Source organism: Ctenopharyngodon idella, chromosome 4, assembly GCF_019924925.1.
Source record: "Ctenopharyngodon idella isolate HZGC_01 chromosome 4, HZGC01, whole genome shotgun sequence".
In the NCBI taxonomy this organism is placed as follows: Eukaryota; Metazoa; Chordata; class Actinopteri; order Cypriniformes; family Xenocyprididae; genus Ctenopharyngodon; species Ctenopharyngodon idella.
The window spans coordinates 14,775,203-14,788,979 of record NC_067223.1 but is presented as its reverse complement, the minus strand read 5'-3'; the positions used below and the strand labels follow the sequence as shown (position 1 = coordinate 14,788,979).

General features: G+C 35.9%; 1 protein-coding gene across 1 annotated transcript; it reads left to right on the top strand.

Annotated features, from left to right (window-relative positions):
• The first annotated feature begins 4,262 nt into the window (after positions 1–4,262).
• On the top strand, positions 4,263–13,285 carry ccdc107 (coiled-coil domain containing 107). The gene is made up of 6 exons (XM_051892139.1): positions 4,263–4,501; positions 6,533–6,768; positions 7,818–7,890; positions 7,990–8,080; positions 9,488–9,597; positions 11,299–13,285. Exons 1-6 carry the CDS (start codon positions 4,363–4,365, stop codon positions 11,628–11,630), a joined length of 981 nt encoding a protein of 326 aa, XP_051748099.1. The 5' UTR covers positions 4,263–4,362; the 3' UTR covers positions 11,631–13,285.
• Positions 13,286–13,777: the final 492 nt, after the last annotated feature.

The following is a 13,777-nucleotide window of genomic DNA, read 5'->3' as shown; positions in this document are numbered from 1 at the left end:
AAACTTATAGAATCTACTTAAAATGTAACAATTTGCACTCGATTTGTTTGGGTGAACGCAAAACATTTTGTGAATGAATGCAACGTTTCTCTGGGAAACACAAAAATTTTGCGAGCGAACGCAAAGTTTCTCTGGGAAACGCAAACATTTTGGGAGCGAACACAAAGTTTCTCTATAGAAATTCAAACATTTTGTGAACGAATGCAAAATTTTTCAGGTGAACACAAACATTTTGCAAACGAATGCAAAGTTTCTCTGGGGAACAAATATTTTTGAGAGATCACAAAGTTTCTCTGGGGAAATGCAAACATTTTGCGGACAAATGCAAAGTTTCTTGGGGAAAAATATTTTGCGAGGGAACGCAGTTTCTTGGGTGAACGCAAACATTTTGTGAACTAATGCAAAGTTTCTCTGGGGAAAAATATTTTGTGAGGGAACGCAGTTTCTTGGGTGAACGCAAACATTTTGCGAACGAATGCAAGGTTTCTCTGGGGAAAAATATTTTGCGTGGGAACGCAGTTTCTTGGGTGAACGCAAACATTTTGCGAACGAATGCAAGGTTTCTCTGGGGAAAAATATTTTGCGAGGGAACGCAAAGTTTCTTGGGTGAACGCAAACATTTTGTGAATGAATGCAAAGTTTCCCTGGGGAACGCAAACATTTTGCGAATCAACGCAAAGTTTCTTGGGGAAACGCAAATATTTTGCGAGGGAACGCAAAGTTTCTCTGGGTAAATGCAAACATTTTGTGAATGAATGCAAAATTTCTCGGGGGAATGCAAACATTTTGTGAGAGAATGCAAAGTTTCTCTGGGAAACAAGCATTTTGGGAGTGAACAAATGCAAAGTTTCTCTGGGAAACAAACATTTTGGGAGTGAACGCAAAGTTTCTCTTGGAAACAAACATTTTGTGAACGAATGCAAAATTTCTCGGGTGAATGCAAACATTTTGCGAACGAATGCAAAGCTTCTTGGAGAAAAATATTTTGCGAGGGAACGTAAAGTTTCTTGGGTGAACGCAAACATTTTGTGAACAAATGCAAAGTTTCTCTGGGGAACGCAAACATTTTGCGAATCAACGCAAAGTTTCTTGGGGGAACACAAACATTTTGGGAGCGAACGCAAAGTTTCTCTGGGTAAATGCAAACATTTTGTGAATGAATTCAAAGTTTTTCGAGTGAACACAAACATTTTGGGAGCGAGTTTCTCAGTCCAACGTAAGATAGCTTATATATTGTGAGATATTTGCATGCATCAGGGAGCCGCTTTCAAATTGTGGGGTATTGAAATCATGTTTGAATGCTCGTGTTTTACTTTCGCGATCGCGCATACTCTGTCTGTCAATAGGGAGCGGCGGTGTTGAGCGCGCATGCTGTAAGATCAATTCAATTCACATTTATTTGTTTTGTGCTTTTCACAATACATATCGTTTCAAAGCAGCTTTACAGGAAATGCAAGTCAACATTACAATTTAGAGTGATCTGTTATCAGAGGGGACTGTGTCCAAATTATGTAATTTCAGAAATGTACATATACAAATAATAGTTTATTCATACTTCATATACTTCTTAAGTGGCTGGATCCAAACTGAAGCTGATGTACTCTCTAGTCACCTCGGGACGAGTGTCCCGAGATAAAACAGAAAAGCAAATGGAGAATAATTAGCATAGCTGCTGTTCATAACATTAAGTAAAGTTAGTTTTAGATGATAAAATTGGTGTTATATGATCATATTTTCTTGACCTGGTAAGAACTCTAGCAGCTGCATTTTCGACTAATTGTAGTTTGTTTATTGAAGACGTAGGACACCAGCTAATAATGCTTTACAGTAATCTAGTCTAGATATCATGAATGCATGAACTAACTTTTCTGCATCAGAAACAGATAACATATTCCGTAGCTTAGCAATGTTTCTGAGGTGGAAGAAGGCTGTTTTTGTAACATATGAAATATGATTTTCAAAGGACAAGTTGCTGTCTAATAATAACACCCAGGTCTTTAACTTTAGACGATGAAGCAACAGTGCAGATTTTTGGTGTTGTCTGAATTTAATAGAAGAAAATTACAGGTCATCCAGTGTTTTATATATTTAACACACTCTGCAAATTTGGATAATTTAGAGATTTCTACTAAAAAGTCATTACTACTAAACTGCACTGGAATATTCTGTTCTGGTGATGTATTTTTATTTGTTAATCTAGCCACTGTACTAAACAAGAACCTTGGATTGTTTGGTTATTTTCTATGAGTTTGTGGAGATGTTCGGCCTTGGCTGCTTTTAGAGCCTTTTTATAATGGGAAGTGCTCTCTTTCTACGCAATTATAAAGACCTCAAAATGGGTTTGTCTCCATTTGCACTCTAGATTAAAATCAGACATTTGTCAGATGCTTTTAGGCTCTGTTGTGCAAAGAATCCTTTACCATTCTTGTCAGTCACTTACTCTCGAACTTACTCTCGTTCGTTGCATTCGTTGCATTCGTTGCACAACAGAGCCTATAAAAGCATCTAACAAATATCTGATCTTACAGATGAGAGTAAGTGACTGATAAGAGACTCGTATGAAATCATACAGGAGAGAAGCCAGTCAGTTGAGTTTCTGGCAAAACCTTTTACTGTGCTTGAGTATTGTTGTCTTTTACTGCATATGATAATTCATACTCAGAAAGTAGAACCGAAATGACATTCATTACAAGATGATTAGTTAAAACATTTCAAATGCACCTTCAGACTATTTTTCTAGTCATGTATTTCATCGAGGATTTCTTAAAAATACTGTGTCTTGTTCTCGTGAACTCAATCTCGTGTCTCGTCTTGTGAGCTAACTGTCTCATTCAAGACAAACTATCACAAAAGATGAAACAGTCGTGGATCATTCAGGTATGTACATTTTTGAATGTGGCAATTTTTATAAATTCAGCCTATGAATACCTGATAATAACCCCCTTCCCACCACCAGTGGTTTGATTGATTTGTATCTTTAACACACAAATTTGCAATTATTTCTTCATCTCCTTTTAATTTGATGGGAAGGGACACAATGCATAAACTGAAAATTACAATAGTATTTGACCCAACCTCTGCACTTGTATCTACCTTGTATGTATGTCTGTAAAGATTGATCCCAGGAGCTGTTCAAGGCCGGACTGAAACATGATAAGCCAATGTGCTGTAAACAGTGTCCTCTGTTCAAAGACAAGGAAGAAGGTGTGGTATCTTCTTCCTAGTCATCAACTGTTTGCTGTCATAAGGTTTTTTGACACGTACACAGTCACCATACAACACCCCCATAAATCCCATGCCAAGGGGAGGACTTAGAACCCACCTCCTGTGTGTGTGTGTGTGTGTGTGTGTGTGTGTTCTCTTCACATGATATGTCAGAGAGAAGAGACTCTGGCTGTGTTTGAAATTGCGTACTATCATGGCATACAATAGATATTTGCAAAGATAATTAGCACGCCTGAACGGAGTAATAAATCAACAGCCATGACAACTATAGCTTAAGGGAAAACGGTGCAGACTGAAAATAAAAGTTCAGAGAGTGTGTGAGTGTGACAAATATATATGGCATAATAAATTTTAAGAGAATTATTTGTGGTGTTTTGGAAAACCCAGCTATAGGCCCAATTAGTTATTTTTTTACCTATAGGCTATAATTGAAGTATTCTACACAGTAAAAAGTGGTAGGTGTTCCTGTAAGGAGATACTGTTACCTGAAACCTTAAAATTAGCTAACCTAATGTAGTCTGATTCAAAACATAATTATATTTTTGACTCAAATCAAACCAGTTAATTTACGTTACCACATTAACCACATTTTTATGTTAGCAATTTTTCAGTGTACATTTTTTTGTAGAGTAAAATAAAATCTAATCAGCTGATTTTAAGTGGAAAAACATGTTTTCACAGAATCAACTTGACTTTACACCAACAAACAGCATTTTTATGGGTTAGATCAAGACCGTTGGTGAGGATGGTCGAGACATTTTCACTCGGATTCCACATAAAAATAGGCTAATGGTTAGCACATTTATTTGTAAGATAACAACCTGGACAGCTGTGCTGAATTAATGTTCTATGTTTATCATGTGTCAACACTGTAGCATACTACTCTGAAACATTAGGCTTGTTCGAGATGCATTGGCGCCAAAGAGTATAGCCGAGTCGCTTTCACCCCAAAATGGCGGAAGCGTAGGGGGCGAACACTGAGTAATGCTGTAATTTCATGTCAGTCCTGTAGAGGTCAGTGGTGGCGCTCGCGCACCTTTTCTCTCGTTACTCACAAACAGAAGAAGAGATTTTGTCAACAGTGTAGGGAATCATTCTCGTATATGTAATTGAGCAAGATTAGTTCCTAATACAAAGATGGTGCTGTCCTCCTCACAGCAGCTCGTCATGGCGTTCACTGCGGTGCTGCTGGTGTTCGTGCTGTTTCCGCGCATGTTCAGCGGCGGCAGCAGCAGCAGAGACGGTCAGTCATTCGAGCCGCGGATCAGCAAGAGAGGTTCGGACACGAGCACAGCTGCCTCGGCTTGCTGTGTTTGTTTACTCTGGCTCTTTACTGATATTTGTTTTCCTATGTATATTATATCACCTATTATTTAGTGCTTGGCATTTTCCCGGATTTATTGTGTCCTTTTGACGGTGTTTGCTGTTCTTATGCTAATTTTACTAACGTCTCTCGGGTCTGTGAAGTTTGTATTAACACCCTTAATTTACTCCAAAAAATGTTTCTTGTCTTTGTATCTGTATTTGTCATTTCATACAGCCGATGTTTAATATCATTTTCATGTTCAATTATTTTAGTAAAAGTGCAGAGGAAGCTGTCATTTGCTTTTATTCGTATTTGCATTAAACTTATATCTAAATTTGTAATACGTTTACGTACATTCTGTACTTTAAAAACATAAAATACATTTGAGTTACTTTTATTTTATTTTTTAGATATTTATATTTTGTCCCACTAATCAAACTCCAATATATTTTTAAGTTTAAAATTTAAGAGCAAGAGCAAGCTGCTAAACATATATCTAAATAAGTATTAACAGAACTTTCTGTACTATAAATACACAACATTTATAGTAAATTTTATTTTATTTTTAAATAGGCTATTTATATTTGGTCTCCTGCACCCTGTAAACAAATCACAATGTTTACTATCTTTTTTATATTCAAAATAATTTTTAGTAAAAGTGCAGTGCAAGCTGTCAATTGCTTTTATCCATATTTGCTTTTATATTTAACATATTCATATGTAAATTCAGCATGTTTACGTACATCAAGTGCCTTAAAACCATAAAACACATTTGAGTAACTTTTATTGTATTTTTAGATATTTATATTTTGCCACAGTTTTAAAATCCTAATGTTTAATATCATTTTCATGTTAAAATTTTTTTAGTAAGAGTGCAGAGCAAGCTGACATTTGCTTTTATGACATTTGCTAAATCTAAATATATTGCATGTTTACATACATTCTGTACCTTAAAAACATTAACATACATTTGAGAAACAATTTAGATATTATTTATACTTTGTCTCATGCACCAAGCAATCAAACTCCAATGTTTAATATCGTTTTCATGTTCAAAATAATTTCTAGATGGTCTCCCTAAAGAATCTGATGTACAGTGCCACTTGAAAGTTTGTGAACCCCTTGCAGAATCTGTGAAAATGTGAAAAATTTTAACAAAATAAAAGAGATAATGCAAAATGCATGTTATTTTTTATTTAGTACTGTCCTGAGTAAGATATTTTACAAAAAAGATGTTTACATATAATTCACAAGACAAAAAATAGCTGAATTTATTAAAATGACCCCATTCATAAGTATGTGAACCATTGATTCTTAATACTGTGTGTGGTTACCTGAATGATCTACGGCTGTTTTTTTTTTTTTGTTTGATGGTTGTTCATGAGTCTCTTGTTTGTTCTGAGCAGTTAAACTGAGCTCTGTTCTTCAGAAAAAATCTCCAGGTCCTGCAGATTCTTCAGTTTTCCAGCATTTTTTTGCATATTTGAACCCTTTCCAGCAGTGACTGAATGATTTTGAGATCCATCTTTTCACACTGGGGACAACTGAGGGACTCAAACACAACTATTAAAAAAGGTTCAAACATTCACTGATGCTCCAGAAGGAAACACGATGCATTAAGAGTCAGGGGTGAAAACTTTTGAACAGGATGAAGATGTACAAATTTTTCTTATTTTGTTTAAAATTAAGTACAATTTACCTTGATCTTCAAATTCAAAAAGTTTTCACCCCCCGACTCTTAATGCATCGTGCAATCAATGGTTCACAAACTTTTGAATGGGGTAATTTTAATAAATTCAGCTATTTTTTTGTCTTATGGATTGTATGTAAACATCTTTTATGTAAAATATCTTACTCAGGACAGTACTAAATAAAAAATAACATTCATTTTGTATGATCTCTCTTATTTTGTTAAAATTTTTCACAGATTCTGCAAGGGGTTCACAAACTTTCAAGTGGCACTGTATATTTTGAGCATTGTGAGTCTGTGTTGTCCTGCAGGTCCTGGTCCCGGTGTCGGTCCTGGTAGCGTGAAAAGTCACCCACAGTTCCACATGAATGCGGCGCCTCAGATGTCCCAGAGTGTGGACAACATGCATCAGATGAAGAAACTCATGGAGCAGGAGCTGAAGAGTGACAAATTCAAATCCAGCAGCAACAATAAGGGCTACGTCTTCACTCTCATGCCCATCTATGCCATCGGAGTTGGGCTTTTTGCTGCTTACAAGTTTCTAAAGGTGGTGACTTTTTCATTGTTATGCATAATGCAGTAATGCTTAGGATTACTTCACGTCAGAATTCAAATTTCCTGATAATTTACTCACCCTCATGTCATCTAAGGTGTTTATGTCTTTCTTCAGTCGAAAAGAAATTAAGGTTTTTGAGGAAAACATTCCAGGATTTTTCTCCATATAGTGGACTTCACTGGGGACCAACAGGTTGAAGGTCCAAATTACAGTTTCAGTGCAGCTTCAAAGAGCTCTACACGATCCCAGACGAGGAATAAGGGACTTATCTAGCGAAACGATCTGTCATTTTCTATGAAAAAACTTGTATATGCTTTTTAACCAAAAATGATCATCTTGCACTGCTCTGCGATGCGCATTACGTGATCACGCTGGAAAGGTCACGCATGATGTAGGCGGAAGTACCGCAGTAGGGCGAAAAACATTTTTTTTAATCCAACTTCAATCGTCCGACATCGTTGTCTTACCTTTTTTTTTTTTTTTTTGTAAAGGCCGTTTGACTTAGTCTTTGCATGTTCACTTTGTAGACACTAGATTGGTACTGTCACGCGTGACCTTTCCATTGTGATTATGTAATGCATGGCGTATCGCACAGCAGTGCAAGACGAACATTTGTGGTTAAAAAGTATATACATTTTTATTTATTTTAGAAAATGGCCGATGGTTTCTCTAGATAAGACCCTTATTCCTCGTCTGGGATCCTGTAGAGCTCTTTGAAGCTGCACTGAAACTGACATTTGGACCTTCAACCTGTTGGTCCCCATTGAAGTCCACTATATGGAGAAAAATCCTGGAACCTTTTCCTCAAATACCATAATTTCGTTTCAAACTGAATAAAGAAAGACATAAACATCTTGGATGACATGGGGGTGAGTAAATTATCAGGAAATTTGAATTCTGAAGTGAACTGATCTTTTAACCAAATGTGCTTGATTGTAAGGAAAATTATGGCACAATGCATAAAAAAAATGAATGTCCTAAAAATAGACTTCATTATAGGGACCAAAACAACATCCTTTCTTCTTTGTTTATGTTTGCAGATAAAGTCTGCAAGTGATTCTGAAGCTCAGAAAGCCAAAACGGCTCGAGGAGTGAAGAAATCCGAGGAGACAGGTGTGTGTGCATGAATGAGAATGCTGAAATGTGCTTTTCTAAAATCTCACCATTTGTTTCATATATTCAGAAAGTGACGTGTTTGTTATTTTTGCCCAGAGAATCAGCTGAATGAGCTGGAGCAGAGGTTGGCTCAGACCGAGAAAATGCTCAACTCCATACTTACCCAGCTGGACCCGCTTACAAACTGGTGAGAGTTATTTATTAGTAAAAAATAGATTTTCAAGCACATAAAAATGCAGATTAAGGTTAACACTAGAGCTGCACAATTAATCATTAAAAGACTGCAATCTGATTCAAACACCCACACAATCTTATTCCTAAATGACAATGATTCGGCTATATGTCTAATAAACCTTTGACAAGTACGATCACAGTAAACATTCAGATCTGTGTTAGCGCTGCTGTTGAGCCAGAGAGAGCCGTTGTCATGAAACTGCTTCACAAACAATCTTTTCAACCAATTCTCCTCAAGTATTCTTATTTCTGTGTTACAATCATTCAGATTAACACAGAAGTACTGGGATGAAAGTTTATAATTCAGATATAAACACTAGCTATGTTTCCATCCAAAGCTGCGAATTTAGCTTGTGCGCAAATTTGGAATATCACATCAAACATTTGCGAATAAAGCAGTTTCCATCCAGTGAGTTGAAGAGAACAAAATCATCACTTCCTGATAAACAGGCGCTATAAATATCACTAAGATAAATGGAAGTTGCTGCATAGAAGCCAGTGTATATAATAATTTTCATATAAATCATTTGTGCCTCAGAGCACGCAGATGAAATGTAATAAACGCTGTCATGTATCTAGCATTCAGATGCCTTTGTGAACGCAATCGTGTGAGGCGCTTCTGGGGGGTAATTATACCAAACCACTTTAACGACAGACTTTGCTCAGGCATTTTAGAATGACGTATCGCATAAAAAATTTATCCAAATCAAGTTTTTTATGCACATTTTTAGAATTTATGCGCATCTTGGCGTTTCCATCTAGAGTTTTTTTTTATTTTATTTTTTATGCAATATCCCAAAATGTGCATAAAAATAGGTGGATGGAAACATAATTACTGATGTCTATGGTATCAATTACGTCTTTACACCAGTAGGTGGCGACAAGTGACTGTAATTTTTTTTTTTTTTTTTGTCATTGAATCATTCAAGAAATTTGATACATCCAGTAAGAAACAAGTGAAGTCTTTATGAGTGAGTCATTCATTCAAAAATATTTTTAATTTAAAATATGTTTATATAGATTGACATTTTGTCAGAACCTCTAGTAAATTACATGTTATTTTGTTTAGTTGTCTTTTCAGAATCGTGATCTCTATTTTAAACAAAAAAAATCGTGCAGCTGTATGTTAAATCCTCTCCGTTTTAAATAAATGTGGTATAATGAGTCGTGGAACAATGTACTTCTTTAAACCACATTCATAGACAGATTTGTTTTTGGTCATGCAAAAACAAACAGCGCAGGGTTTGCAGCATTCAAATGGAAACGTTCTTGCACGCTCATAGCGACCGGCTCGGTGTACGGTTTCCTCCGTGTGGGCTTGTTTTTCCACCTGCTGTTTATTCTTTCTGTTTTACTGCAGTGTGAAGTCTGTTGCCATGGAGCAGAAGAACGAGATAATGTCGCAGCTGCAGTGCATTCGGCAGCTAATGAAGAAGAGAGGCATGGAGTGTCCAAACATCAGGATAGAAGGTAAACACATCTGCTCCCGTACACACCCACGCAATTAACACACACACACATACGCGCTTCACAGTACAGCGCCTGCATGTTATGTCTCACTACTGGTCAAGAACTATTTATGTAACACTGTAAGTGTCATGTACAGTTAACTGTATGAATTAAAGGCTTTTGAAAACATCCATGGCCAAATGAGCGGATGAATTAATGTTTGTGTTATGGGGAAATAAGTACATTTCCTACTCAATCTCATTATCGTAATGCATCTGGCCATTTCACTTTTGAGGTTTTTTTTTTTAGTCTCAATGATGATTCTCAGCACTTTAGTACAGTATTGATTTGTTACAGTACAAAATTGATTTTTAACTTTTTTTTTTTAATATGCTTTAAGACAAACCATGTGCAAATTCATAAGTCAACACCATTGCTGAGTATTTTCTCTTTAAAACGGCAGTGATCTAAAGACAGTCTCAAAAATGACAGTCTCTGGTGTTTCTGACATCACAAACTACCTTGTAACCAATCACGTCAACGTGTGGGCGGGCTTTAGCATATCATGAAAAATTGGGTAGTCAAGCAAAAGGCTAATCATATTAATTATCATTATGTGTCCGACGTTGTAAAGAGCGATACCATTGTGCAGCGTTTACCTCAGTAAGTTGACCGAGTGGATCTCTGAGCTCGTGCGAGTGAGTGGAGGCGGGGCTAATTAGCATATTCATAGATCCGCGTATACTAAATGAAGCAATGGTGTCGAGTTACATTCAAGCTATTTTAAGGCATGAAGAATTTTTTTTCACATGAAAAAACGTTTAAATATGTCATTTTGGTGATCAAAGATGAGTTTTAAGGTGTAAAATTATTGACTACAGAGGGACTTTAAATTATTTTTTATTTAAATTAGCTACTCAAATTCTTACAAAATATATTTATCTATTATTAGTGCAGTCAAATTGATTAATCGCATCTAACATAAGTTTGTTTTTACATAATGTGTGTGTATATATTAATACATTTATATGAATATACACACACATTATGTAAACACAGACTTTTATGTTAGATGCGATTAATTGCGATTAATTGATTTGACAGCACTATTATTTATCCATTTTTATTATTTACCCATTTTTTATCTATATTTATTCATTTCATTAATATATCTGTTTTTGCATTCCAGTACTGAGAATGGCATTTTATTGATCTGTATTTATAGATTAAATCAAATTGGTCTGGCATTTTACTCCAAAATTTTGATCTTAATTGGATGTGTGTGTAAATCTTATCTATAAAATCTAAATCTCATCTATATATGGGTTTACATTCATGTCAGTGAGTAAATACTAGTGCATAGTGCAAATGCAAATTCTAGTTTATGCATATCTAATGCAGATGACCACAATCAGTAAAAGCAGGTCTTTGAAAATAATATATACCTTAAACAAATCAGTGGGATAAACAAAGTAGCACTGAATCGGCCAGCATCACGTAGATCATGCTGCCATTCTTGTCAGTCGAGTTCATGATGTGTTGTTAAGTCATGCTGAATATGTGATTGTGATTGTTGAAATCAAAAAGTATTTTGCTTTATGTAATGCCATGACATCCACACATGTGATTTAAGTGTCGTTTTGCGGCACGTCTTATAGCATGCGAATGCTTCTGATTTGTTTTGGTGTTATGTGATGCAAAACACTTGGTTATTTCTTTTAGAGCCGACATGTGAACGCAATCTAGACAGACTCATCGAGACTTTGGCTGCAGCCGAAAAGCTTCCAGAAACACGTCTGGAATCACAAACACCTGATGAAACGCAGCCACAGGATCACCGAGCGCTCAGACCTGATTCTGAGGAAGAGCTGGAGGAAGATGAGGATGAGGAGAACAAACACACAGCGGGAGAGGAAGATGTGGGAAGTGAGAGTGACTCTAGTATACCCTCCCTCGAGGACTCGGGCGACATCGGTGTAGATGATGTTACCGTCGCTCAGAAACTTCCAGAAGATCTGACAGGAGGATTACGAAGACGCAACAGGCTTGAGTAACAGGGACAATAATCAGACAGAAATCTATTTATATATTTATTTATTTAATTCCTCATGATGAAGCGAACACTACTCATTGGTTCAAAGTCTACATATTTAACTGCATTTATAATTAAAAATACACCGTTTACTTTCTTAATACACTATCATTCAAAAGCCAAGGCTGCATTTATTTGTTACAGCAAAAACGGTAATGTTGTGAAATATTATTATAATTTAAAATAGCTGTTTTCTATTTGAATATATTGTAAAATGTAATTTATTTCTGTGATCAAAGCTGTATTTTCAGCATCATTACTCCAGTTTTCAGTGTCACATGATCCTTCAGTGTCCTGTGTCCTTGCTGAATAAATGTATTTTTACTTATGAATTAAGTAAAACTTAAGTAGAACTTATATTAATAAAAAAAAATTACCCCAAACATATGACCAGTAGTATATCACGGTTTTCAACGTTGATAATAATAACTGTTCAACTGTAATAGCAGCAAATCAGCATATTAGAATGATTTCTGAAGGATCATGTGACACTAAAGACTGGAGTAATGATGCTGAAAATACAGCTTTGATCACAGGAATTTAACAATATATTCAAAAAGAAAAACATTATTTTAAATTGTATTAATATTTCACATTATAACAAACTTTTGAACATTAGTGTACATGTTTTTGGTCTGTGATCGATTTATCAGTGATGTTACTCCACATAAGAAAATGTTTGCCTTCATAATCTGTAATAACTTGCTCCAACTTTTCTTTTCGCTGACATCATCGAGGCCAGAGGCCAAGTAGGTGGGGAAAAAATGTCAGCCAATAGCCAAATAACTGTTTGGTCAGCATTTCTAAAATCATGACGATAGTTAGCAGTAATTGAATGCAGGCTAATGTAATGAAGCTGTGTGAATATGAATGTTTCTCCTGTAGTTTGAATCAGTCATAATCATGTATATGTTAGTATGCACCTGCAGTCACGTCAGCAGTGTATCCAAGGCAGCTAGTGACGTTTTGCGGTTCATGTTTCATTTGCATGTTTGCCGTGGCCTGTGGAAGAGGTTTTACACAGCTGCATGTTTCTGGTATGACAATCATGTGTTCTGAAGCTAATCAGACGTGAGGACCTCAAGCAGGACGTTTTTAATGTTTCATGTTTGATAACAAACTTTTGTTGAGCAGTACGGTGACTTTGAGCTTTCATTTTTAAAATGTTTTTTGTGCTTGAATCAAATATCAAACACTAAATGTAATCATACTATAGATTACGTTGTTGCTGTCTGTGCCATTTTTCAGATTTAATGTTTTTTTTTTTATAATATGCTTCATATGTTATTTAGAAGTTACAGATATTTTAGTTACAGATTACCGCTTTTAATAAAATGTTTTGAGAATAATGAAAATATGAAAGTTCCAAAGTAGTGCTGAAATCAAAACATGCAACTGGTCCTATTAGAAAAATATTTTTATAATTTCGTTGCATGGCCTTTGAATGATGTGATTTAGCGTCTGGAGATCATTGGATGTGAATGGCATGTAATAATAAGACCCTGTACTTCCTGTGCTGATTGTTTTTGCTGTGTATGTATTGCCTACAGATGAGTATGTTTGTTATGAGCAACTGTTGAAAGCCTTAAATAAATCCTGGTGGTGGTTATTATTGCACATTTCTGTGTTTATTAGTCTGATCAGTTTGTGTGCTTTCAATTTTATTCAGTAACAGTTTTAAGTCTTCTTCCATATGCACTCCATGTTTTTAGACACACCTGTTCATCTGCTCGTTAATGCCAGTATCTAACCAGCCAATCAGGTCGATGCATGAAAGCAAGATGTTCACTTGGTATAAGAAATGTGGCTCTGCACTTAAACTGAAGGTGTGCTTTGAGCTTGAACCGCTGATCTTCTGGGACTTTCACACAGCACAGTCTCTAGAGTTTATAGCAGATGGTGTGAGAAAACAGCGAGGTGTAACATGGATGGTCCACAGCAGCTGAGATCTCATTACTGTCAGGTAAGAACAGCAAACTCAACAAAACTGATGCCACCTGATCTGATGTAACTCAATTTCTGTTTTGCCACGTAGATGGCAGGGTCAGAATTGGTCATAAATTACATCAATCCATCAGTGGTTGGCTGGAAAGTTACTAAATGTTGTTT